This window comes from Rhinatrema bivittatum, chromosome 1 (genome assembly GCF_901001135.1).
Source record: "Rhinatrema bivittatum chromosome 1, aRhiBiv1.1, whole genome shotgun sequence".
Lineage (NCBI taxonomy): Eukaryota > Metazoa > Chordata > Amphibia > Gymnophiona > Rhinatrematidae > Rhinatrema > Rhinatrema bivittatum.
The window spans coordinates 422,137,447-422,154,159 of record NC_042615.1 but is presented as its reverse complement, the minus strand read 5'-3'; the positions used below and the strand labels follow the sequence as shown (position 1 = coordinate 422,154,159).

Sequence of the window (16,713 nt, the reverse complement as noted above, 5' to 3'; positions counted from 1 at the left end):
CTTACTGTGAAGAAGGGATGTTAAATCGTATGACTTGGCCCTGGTCTCCTCTATACGTGGTCCAAGCCCCTGCGGCCACAGTACAATCTCTCAATATTCCCAAATGTTTTTTTTATCCATGCCGCAGGGCCTGGCGGTGGCTCCGTCGGCTGTATGGATTGCCGGGCTTGTTCTCATTGTTTACTCCGCTGGTGGGTAACTGATTTTCAGCCTGGTATTACCACCAGTGGCATCTTCAAGACTTGGGCTCGCTGTGGACTTAGGTATGCCTATCATTACTTTGAAGAAAACGTCCCTCAAGTGTTACAATATACAACTATGGTTGAGAATTACAAGTTACCCCGTAAGTTTTTCTTTGCCTACCTACAAGTTTGCCACTACTTGCAGGCTTTTCGCTGGCAATCAGAGGAGTATGCACGCAAAACTGCTTTTGCTAAAACACTGGTTGAGTGTGCGTACTTACATAATTCTATACAGGGCTGGAGTAGATTGATTTCAAATGCACAATTGACGCCTCATCTTGATCTTCTGGCCCGCTACTGGACGCCGTTTTGTGCAAAGGATGTTACAGTTCCCTTCCTTACTTCATGCTTCACTTCTCTACATAAACGACTGAAGGACTGCGGGTTGCGCGACCTGCAACTTCGGATTATCCATCATACTATTTGTGACGATGTGTGCCGTTTTCGAATGGGTCGTCTCTCCTCTCCACTATGTATTAAATGTTCCACAATAGAGGGTACCACGTTGCATCGGCTGATTCTCTGCTCTTCCCTGGAGACTTTCTGGAAAAATATACTGGCCTGCATCAATAAATGTATTCAGATACCTTTACGATTGTCTGCTGTGCTCCTATTGGCAGGACCGCAGGCGCTCCTTGTGAAATGTACGGGGGCACTGGACCGCTTTGGCAGGACTTGCCAAACAATACTTGCTGAGTGGATTGAACCTGCGAGTACACCCTCACTTGTGGCCTGGCACCATCGCATGATGGACATGATTTTGCTGAAACGCATGGATTTTCCCAAGTCTCCTCAGCCTAGGGATAAGCGATATGCAGATTGCTGGGCTTGCTATTACTCTTCTCTCACCTTGGATTTCCAGACTCAATTGCTTACAGCAGGATATATTGAAACTTGGTACACCAACTCTCCCGGGGCGAGTAACTCCTCAGTAGCCTTGCTACTAAACTCTCTTGTTCAGGGTCTTTTCTTTCCCTAAATGTTTTTAAGGCTCTTGGGCAGGGGTTGGGGGGGGGGTGCGATTGTGGTTGGAAGGTGAGGTAGTTGCCTTTAAAATCCGGCCCACTGTGTGTATGTGTATGTGTGTGTGTGTGTTTGTGTGCATGCATGGATGTGTGTGTGCCAATGAAAGCCTATATGTGACATATGGGCTTTCACAGGCACCCAAACGTATACAAACTCACAAGCACACAGGCTCTCACACAGACAAACACAAACACAGGCTCTCAGACAGACACTAGCTCTCACACACACACACACACACATACTAGCTCAGACACATACACATATTGCCTCGTTGTCATCAGGCCATGGTGGGATGAGTTCAACCATGGCCCCACGGGCCTCTTGTTGTCTTCGGGCCATGGCGGGATGAGCTTCACCACGGCTTATTGACCTTCCTGCTTTGTGGGGGAGGGGAGCGGAAGCTGTGCCCAGGCGTGTACCCAACAGAAGACCCAGGCCTCTGACTTTCAGCCACCATTGCGTTGACACCAGTGGCCAGCAGCCTCTCTCCTTCTTCGGCCGCTGGCAGGTTATTCTCCACCAGCAGCCCCATGGCCTCTCTTGCAAGCCTGCCCACTGCCGCCCCAGGTGTGCCACTCTCTCGGGTGTGCCGCCCCATGCAACAGCATGGTATGCACACCCGGTCACGCTGGGCCTAGATAAATTCATAAGGTCCTCTCCCCATCTTGTTTTCATCAGTTCCTTTTTCGGATTTTTGGCTCCTGAGCCTCTTCAGTCTTTTTTCGTCAGAGCATCACTACAATCATGCACCTCTATCTCTCCCTCTTTTTTGTGAATAGCTTTATAATTATATCTAATAAGTTGCCTTGCTGCCTCAGCAACCTCCAATCAGCACCTTTCAGTGCTATCTTTTCAAAAAAGGAAAAGAAGCAGAATATCTGGCAAGAAAAAAGCCACGATAAGTTACAATTGTGCATACCCAAGATCAAGGATCTGGAAAATGGAAAAACTGCATAAGTCTTGGAGAAACTGCAATTTGTCCTTCTCCTGAAGTGCAGCCTCATCTGCCTCACCAGGAATGGAACTTTTCAAAAATATCTCCCCTGTTTCTAGAGCGACTCAAGCACACAGGAAACAATTCCTTTTGTTAAAACCTAAACTCTTGGCTTTGGGTGCTACCTTTTTTCTTAAATTCCTGTGTAAGTGCTTGATTACTTGTCAAAACATTAAGTTTGTATTTCAAGATCTCTTGCATTTGGAAGCTTTTATTACTGATAAATCTGGGTTCAGTTAAAGACATTGAGTTCCAGTTAATTGAAGGGACAATTGGCAGCTTAAGCTTTTGTAAGCTCTTTACTCCTGTTTTTCTTTCATTCTTTTTTGTTTTATTTCCTGATGGCTCTCTCCCCAATTTATGTGGACTTGATAATGATTTGCATTAAACTGCTTTCTGGAGGGGTTTTTTTGTTTGTTTTTCTCTTTTTGTAAATATATTTATTCTTACGATTTATTGGATGTATTGTTAAATATTTAATAAAAAGGAAAATAAAAATCTCTCCTGTCTGCAGAACATGCCAGACTCTCAGGGATGAGTAAACATAGCCAGCATGCATCAAAGAAAAAGAGAAGCCAGCAAACTCTGAATATCGATGTTAGCCAAGTAATTTACCGTATTTTTCGCACTATAAGACGCACCTGACCATAGGACGCACCTAGGATTTGGAGGAGGAAAATTAAGAAAAAATTCTGTCCCCATAATGAGCTCTATCCGGAGCTCCCCCTGGTGGCTGTCCATGGGATATTTTTTTGGTTTTGTTTTTTTATAGTAAGGCAGAGAACATCCACACAGGTACTTGCTGGTTTTCTCTCCCTCACAATCATACATAGGCTCTTTCACACTCACTAGTTCTCTCCCCCACTCAACTCACTGGCTCTCCCTCACGTATGCACATACCCACAGACAATCACTCTCTCCCTCATACGCACAGCTCTCTCACACCAGTTATTTTAAACTTTCATGACTGCTCCAAAGTTCTTACTCTGGACTGCAAGAGAAGTCCTCCGACGACAGAGCCCGAGCTCCCCGCCGGTCCCGGGGTGCATCTCACTGTAAGAGAAGTCTTCCGACGACAGAGCCCGAGCTCCCCGCGGGTCCCGGGGTGCATCTTACTGCAAGATCGGCGTGGGCAGGTCAGTCATCATCTGTTTGAACCGCATGGGCTACGGAGGCCCTTCCAGTTCAAACAGCTCCCTGCCGGTCTGCTGTTCCCAGGGTGCATCCCACTGCGAAGGCCGGCGCGGCACAGGTCAAACGCCAGCTGTCCGAACTGGAGGGGCCTCTGGAGCCCACGCAATTCAAACAGCTGATGTCTGACCTGCGCCGCGCCGACCCTCGCAGCAAGATGCACCCCGGGAACAGCAGACCGGCAGGGAGCTCAAGTTCCGCCGGCAGAATACGACACACCCGCGTCACCATGCTGATTGGGAGGAGTTCGGAGGGGGCGGGGAATGGCGCGCGAGAGGGAGAAACACTACATTCGCTCCATAAGACGCACCCACATTTTCCCCCCATTTTTGGGGGGAAAAAAGTGCGTCTTATGGAGCGAAAAATACGGTATCTGGCTAACTAAGCTCCTCCCCAATCGCCTTCTATCTGTCCCCAGAGCACACCCAATATATCCAGCTAAATTCTAGCTGGATAAGTTGCTAAATATGGCATTTTTGCTATTTAGATGGATAACTTTTAAGTTATTACTCTAAATGGCTTTGAATATGGACCTCCAAGAGGTTTATATTCAAAGGGGTTGTCTGGCTAACTTTTGGAGTTAACTGGACAAAACCCACGATTTTAATATTTTCCCCCCACTCCCAGCCAGATTTAGTTTAGGTAACCTGTGGACCACAACGAAGTTAGCCTGGTAAAAAGAGGCAGCACTGGTGGTGTTCCTGGGACACGGTTTCACTTTGGGTAGGGATAATATTCAGTTCCGCCCAAAGTTATTCTTGTTAAGGCTGGTCAGACATATATCTATACTGAATTTATCCAGGTAACTTTATGTGATGGGGGCTCTATGTCAGGTTCTGTTCTCTAGAAATTTGTTCATGGAAGAAAGTTCAGGGATGCCACTTAATCTCAACTTGTAGGTTATAGTGATGCATTATTGTACCAAAGGTTTATTAAAGGGTTTGGTGATAGTCTGAGGGAGAACCACAAGGGAAGGTTGCGAGTTTGGATCTTTGGACCAAGGGGGAGTTGGCATAACCCTGCAAGCCCCCATCATCAGCTAGTGGAGCTGGCTGTGGCAGAGGCCCAACTGGAGTTTCACCTATACCAGCCCTCGTTACCCTTAGGTTGAGCCCTCAGGTGCCGGGGCCGGCAGATCTTAGGTGGGAGCCTATGAGGACAAATTGGAAAACCATGGAGATGGTTTGATCACAGGCCAGGGTCCGGGGTAGGCTGGTTACAAGAATACTTGGAAATGAGCAGTGGTCAGTGGCAGGTGGCATTCAGGCATGGTCATGAGCATCAAAGCCGAAATCAAAACCAGAGATCTGTCCCAGGGAAGGCGAAAGGGATAGGCAGGGAAGTGAGGAGCAGCACAGGCAGGCAGGAGTAGACACTGAAGATACAGAAACATAGAAACATAGAAATGACGGCAGAAGAAGACCAAATGGCCCATCCAGTCTGCCCAGCAAGCTTCACACTTTTTTCTCTCATACTTATCTGTTTCTCTTAGCTCTTGGTTCTATTTCCCTTCCACCCCCACCTTTAATGTAGAGAGCAGTGATGGAGCTGCATCCAAGTGAAATATCTAGCTTGATTCGTTAGGGGTAGTAGCCGCCGCAATAAGCAAGCTACACCCATGCTTATTTGTTTTACCCAGACTATGTTATACAGCCCTTATTGGTTGTTTTTCTTCTCCCCTGCCGTTGAAGCAGGGAGCTATGCTGGATATGCGTGAAGTATCAGTCTTCTCCCATGCTGTTGAAGCAGAGAGCCATGCTGGATGTGCATCGAAAGTGAAGTATCAGGCACATTTGGTTTGCGGTAGTAACCGCCGTAACAAGCCAGCTACTCCCCGCTTTGTGAGTGCGAACCCTCTTTTCTTCTCCCCTGCCATTGAAGCAGAGAGCTCTGCTGGATGTGTGAAGTATCAGTTTTTCTTCTCCCCTGCCGTTGAATCAGAGAACTATGCTGTATATGCATTGAAAGTGAAGTATCAGGCTTTTTTGATTTGGGGTAGTAACCGCCGTAACAAGCCAGCTACTCCCCTCTTTGTGAGTGCAAATCCTTTTTTCCACATTTCCTCTTGCTGTTGAAGCTTAGAGCGATGTTGGAGTCACAGTAAGCATGTGTATGTTTATTTAATAAGGGTATTGACTCCAGGCAGTAGCCATCATTCTGGCGAGTCACCCACTCTTCATTGGCAGCATCTTGACTTTATGGATCCACAGTGTTTATCCCATGCCCCTTTGAAGTCCTTCACAGTTCTGGTCTTCACCACATCCTCCGGAAGGGCATTCCAGGCATCCACCACCCTCTCCGTGAAGAAATACTTCCTGACATTGGTTCTGAATCTTCCTCCCTGGAGCTTCAAATCATGACCCCTGGTTCTGCTGATTTTTTTCAGAACTGAAGACAAACCAAGCCTAGGAGCTCCCAAGCCTAGAGAGCTAACCCTAGGCTGCGTGAACCCTGCTCCCCAATGCACGGTTCCTGTCTCTTTGAAATACCCTGGTGGGTCTTTTTCTATATTGGCCTTTATCGACTCCGGGGCTGGAGGGAACTTCATCCTAGCTGACCTAGTCCAACAACTGCAACTTCCCATGTTATCACATAAACCGCCACTACAAGTATCTTCCATTCATGGCACCCCTCTGCCAGGCTTCATTTCAGTCACAACGGCTCCAATGACCCTCCACACCGGGGTTCTCCATGTGGAGGAGATCTCCTTTTATATTCTGGACAAATCTATCCATCCCATAGTCTTGGGCCTACCCTGGCTTCAGAGGCACTCTCCACTCATTAGTTGGGATTCCCTGCAAATTGCGGCATGGAGTCCAACCTGCTTTAGTACCTGCTTGCCTACTTTGCCTTGGCCTAATATTCCTTTGTCTGCCACCTCTCTGTTGCTGCCTCCACAGTACGCAGAATAGGCCGATGTCTTTTCCAAGGAAAAAGCTGAGCTCCTGCCAGAACATTAGTGCTTTGACTGCGTCATTGACTTACTACCTGGTACAATACCCCCTTGGGGGCGAATTTACCCTTTGTCCCTACCTGAGACTCAAGCAATGTCCCAGCTCATTCAAGAAAATCTGGACAAAGGGTTTATCTGACCCTTGACGTCCCCGGCAGGGGCCGGGTTCTTTTTTGTCACCAAGAAAGACGGTTCCTCAGACCCTGTATAGATTATCGGGGACTCAATACCATTACAAGCCAGGATAGAGATCCTCTCCCACTCATCCCAGACCTCTTGGATCGCCTTCAAGGAGATAGGATCTTTATTAACTCGACCTCCAAGGTGCATACAATCTAGTACAGATCAAACCGGGCTATGAGTGGAAAACCACCTTCAACACTTATCACAAGTACTTAGTCATGCCTTTCGGCTTGTGTAATGCTCCAGTTTTCCAGAACCTCATGAATGAGGTCTTCCGGACATGCTTCACTCTTCAGTGATTGTATACCTAGACGATGTGCTCGTATACTCTAAAGACCTCACCACCCACCAACAGCAGGTACGTCAAGTGCTGCAGCGACTTCATGAAAACCACCTGTTCGCTAAACTGGAAAAGTGTGTATTTGAACAACAGTTTTTGCCATTCTTGGGATACATTGTGTCTGTCTCAGAATTTCACATGGACCCTGAAAAAGTTTCTGCCATTAAAGACTGGCCCCGGCCAGTAGGAGTTAAAGCCCTCCAATGCTTTCTCGGATTCGTGAACTTCTACCAGCATTTCATCCTGCACTACTCACCGAAGGTAGCGCCACTCACCACCCTAACCAAGAAGGGAGCTAAAGCCAGAGAGTGGCCTACAGAGGCACTCCAAGCTTTTGAGGAGTTAAAACAAGCCTTCCTTCTCGACTCTTGTCTACATCGCTGTGGGGGCCGTCCTTTGCCAACTCTCCAACAAGGGCTCATTACTCCCTTGCTCCTACTTTTCTTGAAAATGTACCCCCGCTGAAAATAATTATTGCATAGGGGACAAAGAGCTCCTAGCCATTAAGATGGCTTTTGAAGAATGGCGCCAATGGCTGGAGGGAGCCCAGCTTCCAGTGGTGGTGTACACCAACCATAAAAATCTAGACTATTTGTGTCGAGCATAACGACTAAACCCTCGACAAGCTTGCTGGTCTTTGTTTTTCAGCCACTTCAATTTCTCCTTACGCTACTGACCAGCATCCAAAAACATTCGGGCAGATGCTCTGTCTTGCACCATGGAGCCCGAAGATTCGCCCACTATGCCACAATACATTCTCAACCTGGCTAAAGTCCTCCTGGTGGCCATCGACGTAGCTCCCGTGGGCAAGACGGTTGTGCCCCTCCATCTACAAAAGAGGGTTCTTTCCTGGGCCCATGACTCTCAAACAGCAGGACACCCAGGTAGGGCCCAGACCCTAGAGCTCGTCTCACTACTATTGGTGGCCACACGTCAATCAAGATGTCCGAGCATATGTAGACTCTTGCCCAACCTGTGCCAGACAAAAACCTTTACCAGATCACCTGTGAGGGTTGTTACAGTCACTCCCCATACCCGTGGAGCCCTGGTCTCATGTCTCCATGGACTTCATAATTGATCTACCACCATCCGAAGGGAAACAAGTCATCTGGATCACGGTATATAGATTCTCCAAGATGGCCCACTTTGTGGCTTTCTCAAAACCTCCCATTGCGCCTGAACTTGCACAACTCTTTACCAAGCATATCTTCTGCCTACATGGATTACAACACATCGCTCCAATCATGGATCACAATTCACTGCTAAATTCTGGAGGGCACTGTGCAAAAAATTTGGGATCCAGCTAGATTTCACGACAGCATTCCATCCACAAATGGACAGGCTGAGCAAGCAACCGTTCCCTGAAGAACTTTCTCCACTCTTTCATAGGAGATAAACAGGACAATTGGATGGCTTGCTACCTTGGGCGGAGTTCTCCTACAACCACCATGTCCACTCTGCAACAGGATCCTCACCTTTCCAACTTGTCTTTGCAAAACAGCCTAAACCACCCTAACTGCTCCCAGTAATGGTGTCTTTACCTGCAGCCCAGCTCACAGCTCAGCAGCTCCAATCACTGTGGGATTCCTCTCAAGACAACTTGCGGTGTGCTGCCGACTCCGCTAAAAGAAATGCGGATAAACATTGTCGCAAAGCCCCCACCTTTCACCCAGTACATTGGGTCTGGTTAAGCACCCACCATATTCGTCTCTGAGTTCCTTCTATGTGCCTAGCTCTCAAATACATTGGACCCTTTGTAGTCACCAAAAGTGTGGGTGCAGTATCCTACCATCTATGTTTACCTTCAAGCCTACGAATATACAACGTGTTCCATGTCTCACTGCTGAAGCCACTGGTACTCTCGACATTTCACCGTGAACCTCCAAAGCCTGTGAACGCAGATCTTGTCTACCAAGTGCAAGATATCCTTGATGACCATTTCCAACATCGATGGTGGGAGTACTTAATTTCGTGAGAGGGCTTCGGCCAGGAGGAGAACACGTGGGAGCCTGCCTCCAACATTCTCGACAAATCCCTCATTCACCAATTCCACCGAGATAATCTTGACAAGCCAAGACTCCCAGGGAGGGAGCCTAAGAGATGGGATACTGTAGGGAATCCCAGCTGCAGGCGGCCATGGCCAGGTCCCCCCTTAAATCGGGCATGCCTCCTTCACCGCAGCCTGCTCCATCCCTGCTTGGGCCTAATCGAGCCCTTCTCGCGGTGTTCTCCTCACTAGGGTAACGCCGCCAGCATCTTCAGGTGGCTCTGCCCCCTAAGCGCGCATGTGCGCGTCTGCCCGGGATTTAAAGGGGCCGTGGTGGGAAACTTTGGCCCGGCCCCAAATCCCACGTCATCACCAGAGGCCTATATCTAGGTTTCCTCAGACCTCCTTGCCTTGCCTTGGCAACAGGTCGACTCCTGGAGTATCTAGTTGCTGTATCCTGCTTGTTCCTGACTCCGTTCCAGTCTTCCTTCCCGCTCCAGCTCCTTTCCTGCTCCCGTGTTCTGGTTCCTACTTGCTTGCTTCTTTGGTCTGATTTCAGCCTGGCTCCTGGTATCATCTGTGTGCTGCCCGTCCTGACCCTTGGCTTGCTTTCTGGCTTCGTCTGTCTTCTGCCTGATCTGACCTCTGGCCTGCCTCCTCGTCTTGCACCTCTGCTACCTGCCTCGACTCCTGGACCATCTCCGACATCCCAAGCCTTCAGCCTGCCTTGACTCGAACTATTCTCTAGACTCCTCTTCACCAGGAGACCTTCTCCTATGCCCTGTCGGCCCCAGCACCCAAGGGCTCAACCTGCGGGGAACGAGGGCTGGTATAGGTGAAGGTCCTGTCAGGTCTCCTGGTCCTGATCTGCCTCCCGTCTATGAGTACTGCTGCAGGCCTTCCTTCAGTGGGCCCTCCATACACTCTAGCCGGCCCAAGGGTCCACATCCACAACACTTGAGGAGAAATCCATAAACTGCTATGATGGTAATTAATAAGCAATAATAACTTGTGATCTATTTTATGTTTGGATACATGACAGGTACTTGTGACTTGGATTGGTGACTGTTGGAAACAGAATACTGGGCTTGATGGACCCTTGGTCTGACCCAGTATTGCATATCTTATGTTCTTATGTTTTTAGCTCAGTGCACCACAATGGGAGGATAGGGTTGCCTTTTATTTTGCCCTATGGATACAACAGCATGCTCTGACCATGTGAAGAATTTTATTAACAGCTTGCCAATAATAAACTAGAAAATACAATTCATTTAATCTCAGGCTAGGTATGATATATTAATTGCATTAATGAGATTTACAAGGGCTCTTGTGACATATACTAACTTTTTGCACACTATCAGAAGCAGATGTGAGAAGAACAACAGTTACAGGGCATATAATCAGGTAAAAGCGTGAATGAAAAGCTGCAGCTCACATATAGAGCTCTAATCAGACCAAAATCTCCAGATAACAGGAAAGAGATCAGCTCTGTACAATCAACAACTTTAGAGAAAGTATGAAAATATCACCAACCTATCAACATTATCCATGCACCATGTAGTCCTGGGACAGAGATGGACTCCGTCTCAGCTCTTGCATGCACTTGCTATGTCATTAGTGCATCTTATTATGAAAAATAAAAATGTTCATTCACAGCTATGTGTGCCAAAATACTAGATATAAATGTTTTCTCAGATCAGACAGTGCTTGATATAAAGACCAGAATGAAGAGACAGATTCTCATAATGTGTGAAATGCAAGAAGATGTTTAGAGATGTGGAACAAAGAATCAGTCTTTGAGTGAGGTCAGGCAGTATCGGTCTCATTTTCTGCCTCTTGCTTTTGGTTCTCAGTCCTCTGCTCCTTGCTGTTCTCTGGCTCCTTCTCCTCGCTGGAGAGATGACCCGGTCTCTCCTCTGGGCTCTGGCTGATGCAGATGGGAATGGGTCTCTCTTTGGCAGCTGGCAGCGCCAGGCGTGGAGCCTCAATGTGCAGTTGCCCCTCTCTGGTCAGGAAGCAGAGCACTGCCTCAGGATTCACATCTTCTGGTAGCTCAGCTTCTCTTCTCAGCTCTCTGTATTCATGCAAGCTGCTTCCATCCCCAGCCTGCGTTTTCTTTTCATGCTTTCCCATCACGATCAGTTTTCCTCCTCCTGTTTTCACCATCAGTTCCTCCGGAGAGAACTGCCTGACGTCTAGGGACAGCTGAAATTTATCTTTCTCTGCCCTCGGACTCTTGCTCCTCAGCTCTTTGGCCTCATTATCCGGGGACAAGCTGCTCTCTGCAGGCTTCCCTCGGCTCTCAAGGTCCTTAGACAGGAGCTGATGTGGCAGATTCACAAGGTGCTGTCTCCTCTCCACCTCCCTCAGGTGTCTCAGCAGCTCGTCTTCCAGCCGCTGACAGATGCTCAGGGTGTCAGGCACCGGCCACAGCGTGCGCACCGGCTCCCTGCAGGCACACAGAGGGTTAAGGGTAGTGTGCAGGATGATGGGCAGCATCGTCTTCAGCTTTTCCCTCTGACTTGGTACAGTTCAGCTGCTGGGATTCCTCCTGCTTTAGCGATCTCTGCTTTCTTTGTTTCTCACTGACTGAATCAGTCCCAGCTGTGGCTTTTATATTCTTTACTGAAGCTTCTGGGCACTTCCTGACACTTCTGGCTGCTGTCTGGATATGGTAAGGAGGGCGGGGGTCTCTTTACACATCATGAATAATGTAAGAGTAATAATGAGACAGTGGTAGAGCTCTAAGCCGCTGAGAGACTGAAGGTGACATCATAAGGGGCGGAGTCACGTCTGTCTGGTGTCTGTGCTGGAGTTTGCTGGAGATTTCCTGCAGATTCTCTTAGCTACATTCCTGGGAAATCCCTCATAACTAAATAATGTCTGGCACATTGATCCTATTATTGCTTCCCACGATTTCGTGGATTTTTCAAAGGCATTTATGTGCATTAATTGGTTGTTTCAAAAATGACTTCCTTAAATTTGGCTAGAAGGAAGTACGGTATTCTCCAGTAATCATGCCATTAATTGCATTTCAGGGAAGGGTTCCTGGGGGCATGCTTTGGGCAAGATTGGGAAATAACGCACATTGGGCCTTTTCTCCTATTCTGTGCCTGTGGATAAACTTAGCACCTACAGATTGAATTTTCAAGTCTATGCCTGTTATTTTTGTAGAAAATCTACCTGCACCATAACTGAGTGAAAATGTCTTCAGTTACTTTGTACCCACCGCAAATTTCGAACTTGAAGTACAAAGTCCAGAAGAGAAAAGTACCCCCTGGTCTCTGTCCCAAAGCAGAAAGTTTGAAAATTGCCACCTAAAACACTTCTGGACAAATAACTATTAATGTAATAAGTTTCGTTATAAATAAAAAGTCATTTAAATAGTCACACTGTCATTTGTACAATGTTTGAAACAATTACAGGGAAAGCAATAAACTACAGAAATAAAAAAACAGAAACTGCAGTAATCATTTACTTTACAGGGAATTTAGAATACATGAATAAAAATCCTCCCTGTGGAGCTTTCTGGCAATGTCTAGCACAAGCTCCAGAGACAGACGTGACTCCGCCCCTTGTGATGTCAACTTTGGTGACACGGAGTTGGGAATGGGAAATCCACCCATGTTACTTTAATATGCTTACATTATTCATGATGTGTAAAGAGACTCCCGCCCCTCCTTACCATATCCAGACAGCAGCCAGAAGTGTCCGGAAGTGCCCAGAAGCTTCAGTAAAGAATATAAAAGCCACAGCTGGGACTGAGTCAGTGAGAAGCAAAGAAAGCAGAGATCGCTAAAGCAGGAGGAATCCCAGCAGCTGAACTGTGCCAAGTCAGAGGGAAAAGCTGAAGACGATGCTGCCCATCATCCTGCACACTACCCTTAACCCTCTGTGTGCCTGCAGGGAGCCGGTGCGCACGCTGTGGCCGGTGCCTGACACCCTGAGCATCTGTCAGCGGCTGGAAGACGAGCTGCTGAGACACCTGAGGGCGGTGGAGAGGAGACAGCACCTGCCACATCAGCTCCTGTCTAAGGACCTTGAGAGCCGAGGGAAGCCTGCAGAGAGCAGCTTGTCCCTGGATAATGAGGCCAAAGAGCTGAGGAGCAAGAGTCCGAGGGCAGAGAAAGATACATTTCAGCTGTCCCTAGACGTCAAGCAGTTCTCTCCGGAGGAACTGATGGTGAAAACAGAAGGAGGAAAACTGATCGTGATGGGAAAGCATGAAAAGAAAACGCAGGCTGGGGATGGAAGCAGCTTGCATGAATACAGAGAGCTGAGAAGAGAAGCTGAGCTACCAGAAGATGTGAATCCTGAGGCAGTGCTCTGCTTCCTGACCAGAGAGGGGCAACTGCACATTGAGGCTCCACGCCTGGCACTGCCAGCTGCCAAAGAGAGACCCATTCCCATCTGCATCAGCCAGAGCCCAGAGGAGAGACCGGGACATCTCTCCAGCGAGGAGAAGGAGCCAGAGAACAGCAAGGAGCAGAGGACTGAGAATCAAAAGCAAGAGGCAGAAAATGGGACCAATACTGCCTGACCTCACTCGAGGACTCATCCAAGGATCCAGTTTTCCTAACCTCTGCTTTCCATTTCATACTTCCTGAGGTGTCTCTTCCTTCTGCACTTTATACTGAGGACTTTCTATTCTGAGAACTGATTCCATAAGTGAGTTTTTGCTATAGTCACATATTGAGGGAGGAGAACTTTCATTCCACATGACAGATGTAGCTCATGGTAGCTGTTTCAGACTTTCATCTTTTGTCAGAGCTGGACACCAGTATTAATGCTTTTGGTTGATTTGTAAAATTGAATCCTGTCACATTCTCTGTCACTGCTTGCAGAGAGTTGATTTCTTTGCTGTTACCTTCAGACTTTGCTCTGCTTGGAGATCTGAATGTGAGTCACAAATTTCCATTCACACCTTTATGTCTTTAACTCTCATTCTGTGACATATTGTATTTGCAAACAATAATAAATATAATTTTACATCTTACCCGTTAATAAAGAATCTATTTAAACAATTCTTTTGCCTGAAAGTGAAATGATTTCATTGCTTCTTAGTAACAGCATTATTAATAAGAATTTTGGTGCATGTAGAACTAAGAATCGTTGGTTTTGGTTACCAACGATCACCAGAGTCACCAGAAAACAGTCTCTAGGTTAAATACACTATATACAAGACATCCAAACAGGGTCTGATATAAATAATATTATTTTTCACATTATAGCCTCCTATGTCTGGCTTTGGTTACAGCCAGTGCATATTATTGGACTTCAGGAGGAAGACCTGTGTGGAGATAATATTTATTATTAGGTATTTAATTGAGATTCTAATGTGCTCCTGATAAATCCAAGGAACCTCTAAGAAAAGTCACCATGGGTCTGTTTATGTTGGGAAAACGCTAATTAAATGCTAAAATTATACATAAATCAACTGAAGTGCCATTCCGATTTAAAGAAGACGATGCAGGCAGATTGACATTAGGGGTGCATCGTACAAACTATCCTTCAACAGTTCATTCAAGGAGGATATAGCTCCTTCTATCCTCCACAGCTGATTTCCTCCCTCCTGCACTAATTGAAGTCAGAAAGAGGAGGAAAGTAGCCTGGGATGATCCTAGAGAGAGATGCCGGGGATCAAGACAAACCAGCCAGAGTGTGGCCTTCTGGCAACTGAAGAGCAAGGGGGTGGGGCACTGTCACCAGGAGAGTCCCCTTCTCTCAATCTCTCTCCATCCCTGCAAGACAAGATTGATTGGATACAAATTTTCTCTCCTCTCCATCTCATTCTTTCTCTACTTCCTCCTCAGATCTGACCACCACCACTTTCCCCCTTCCCAGACTTGACCCCACACCAAGCTATACTATTCCTCTTTTCACCCTTCCAGACCCAAACTTTCATCAAGATCATCATCAATTTTTATTTAAAAGTACTTTTAAATTATATCTAGGCCCAAGGCAAGCTTACAACTAGCAACAGTCTTCTTCTTCCAAACCTCTAAGGAACCCAGCACAGCCTCCTACCAAGACCCCAGCAAGCATTCTTCCCCTTCCCTCCCTCCAACACTCCAGTAAGGATTCTCCCCTTTCCCACCTCTGCACCATCTCTAAACCTCTCAGGCACCGGTTTGGCTCATGAGGGTTTATTATAGTGCCCTTTCCCCTAGTTCTCTGCTGCTAATCATTCCAACTAGGCCAACAAAGTTCACAGATCAAAAGACTCCTGGAGAGTGCAGCCACTATCTGGCGCCAGATGGTGTCACTCCAGCTTATGATGCTGCCTCTTATTAGGTGAGGTCAGACACAGGCCTGATGACTCTGGGGGCTGACACATGGCAAGTTGATAAAATCAGCTCTTTTTTGGAATGATTGATGATGTGGTTTCTCTCTGGCATGGGACATACTAAAGCGTGGGATCACACCAATTCCCCCTTCCCTAAAAGGATGGCCCTGAGAGCAGAGGCAGCACATTGGGTCATGTCATCCTCCTCAGTCACCTGACTGTTGCTTTGAACCATGAGGCTGTATGGTGTCCCGTGAGGTTCAGTGCTGGAATCAGGTCTGTACAACAGAGGAACAGGATGTGGCCCAAAGTCATGCTAAAGCTCTCCTCTTGCCAACCTGAATCAGCATGGGAGGAGCGAGGAATGGGGATAGGAGCAGGGGATTGTGTGAAACAGCCTGGACATGGAAAGCTGGAGGTTTTGTGAAAGAAGAAATGGGGAATGTGTAGAATGGGACTAGAAAGGTTGCGGAGTGTAGAAGAGCAAAGGACGGGTTTTATATTGAAAAAAGGACGGGTTATCAGATGTATGTGAAAGAAGATGAAGGGTAGATGATACAGAAAGGAACAGAAAAAGGACTGGCATGGAGAGATGGAAATGGGGAGAGGAGGAAGACCATGGTAGAAAGAATGAGAGAGGGAGTAAGAACATGGGGTGGGAAGAGAGAGAGAATGTGAGGGGAGGGACACTTTCTTATCCTCTCTCTGAATCCCACCTGCCTAAGATTTCAGAACCTTCTTCTCCCATTCCGATCCTCCCTCCTTGTCTTCCCATCCCCAATTATCCTAGTCTTCTCTTCCCTCTCTTCCTGCCTGCCCATTTCTGATCTCCCCATCCTTGAAATCTCCTCCCTCTCCATCCCCATTCCACATCCATAAAATTCCCCAAAAAACAGCAAACTAGATTATTCAGATGCAAAGCAAGTTTGGAAAACAACTTTACTTTTATCATGTGCGAGAGGGGCCTTAAAATAGGTACTGGTCACTATTGATTTCTTCCTGAGGTAAATGCTCACTTAAGCTCTACTTATTGGATAATTGTAATGAGTCATTGTGGAAGAGGGGATTGTGTATATTCCTTTAAGAAGTGTTATGAGGGAGAACCAAAGGGAAGGTTCCTTTAATATAAAAACTGTTGTTCAGCATTGGAAAGGGTCTTTGTTTGCAATTTTCTGCTGGGAATTTAACTTGCAGAGTGATTGGAGCATGGGGAGCTCCACAGCTCTCTGGAGGGTAGCTGGTCTATTCAGTCCAGCAGAGCCAAGACATGGGAGGCCAGTGAACCATTACTACGCTCCTGGGTGGTGTCCAGTGACAATGGACCAGAACAGCTTTGTGGAAATCCTGTGGGAAGTGAGTGAACTGTAGAGAAGACCACAACTGAGAAGAATTATGTGAGTAGATCTCACTTGAGGGGGAATGGGATATATCATTTATGCTATCTTATTCAAGTGAAAATTTGGAGGAAGAATGTTTTGATGTTGATGTTGCTGCCTACCAATGCTGACAGA

The 16,713-nt window shown here is 47.1% G+C and overlaps 2 protein-coding genes across 2 annotated transcripts; one reads left to right on the top strand and one right to left on the bottom strand.

Annotated features, from left to right (window-relative positions):
* Positions 1–10,050: 10,050 nt before the first annotated feature.
* LOC115092513 (heat shock protein 30C-like) lies at positions 10,051–12,587 on the bottom strand. The gene has a single exon (XM_029603410.1). The coding sequence runs from the start codon at positions 11,413–11,415 to the stop codon at positions 10,723–10,725; it is 693 nt and encodes a 230-aa protein (XP_029459270.1). The 5' UTR covers positions 11,416–12,587; the 3' UTR covers positions 10,051–10,722.
* A 34-nt stretch (positions 12,588–12,621) lies between these two features.
* Positions 12,622–13,940, top strand: LOC115092518 (heat shock protein 30C-like). The gene has a single exon (XM_029603420.1). The coding sequence runs from the start codon at positions 12,773–12,775 to the stop codon at positions 13,454–13,456; it is 684 nt and encodes a 227-aa protein (XP_029459280.1). The 5' UTR covers positions 12,622–12,772; the 3' UTR covers positions 13,457–13,940.
* Positions 13,941–16,713: the final 2,773 nt, after the last annotated feature.

What these genes read in the sequence shown, in the direction of transcription:
- LOC115092513 (XM_029603410.1), bottom strand. Translation starts at nt 11,415, where the DNA reads ATGCTGCCCATCATCCTGCACACTACCCTTAACCCTCTGTGTGCCTGC.
- LOC115092518 (XM_029603420.1), top strand. Translation starts at nt 12,773, where the DNA reads ATGCTGCCCATCATCCTGCACACTACCCTTAACCCTCTGTGTGCCTGC.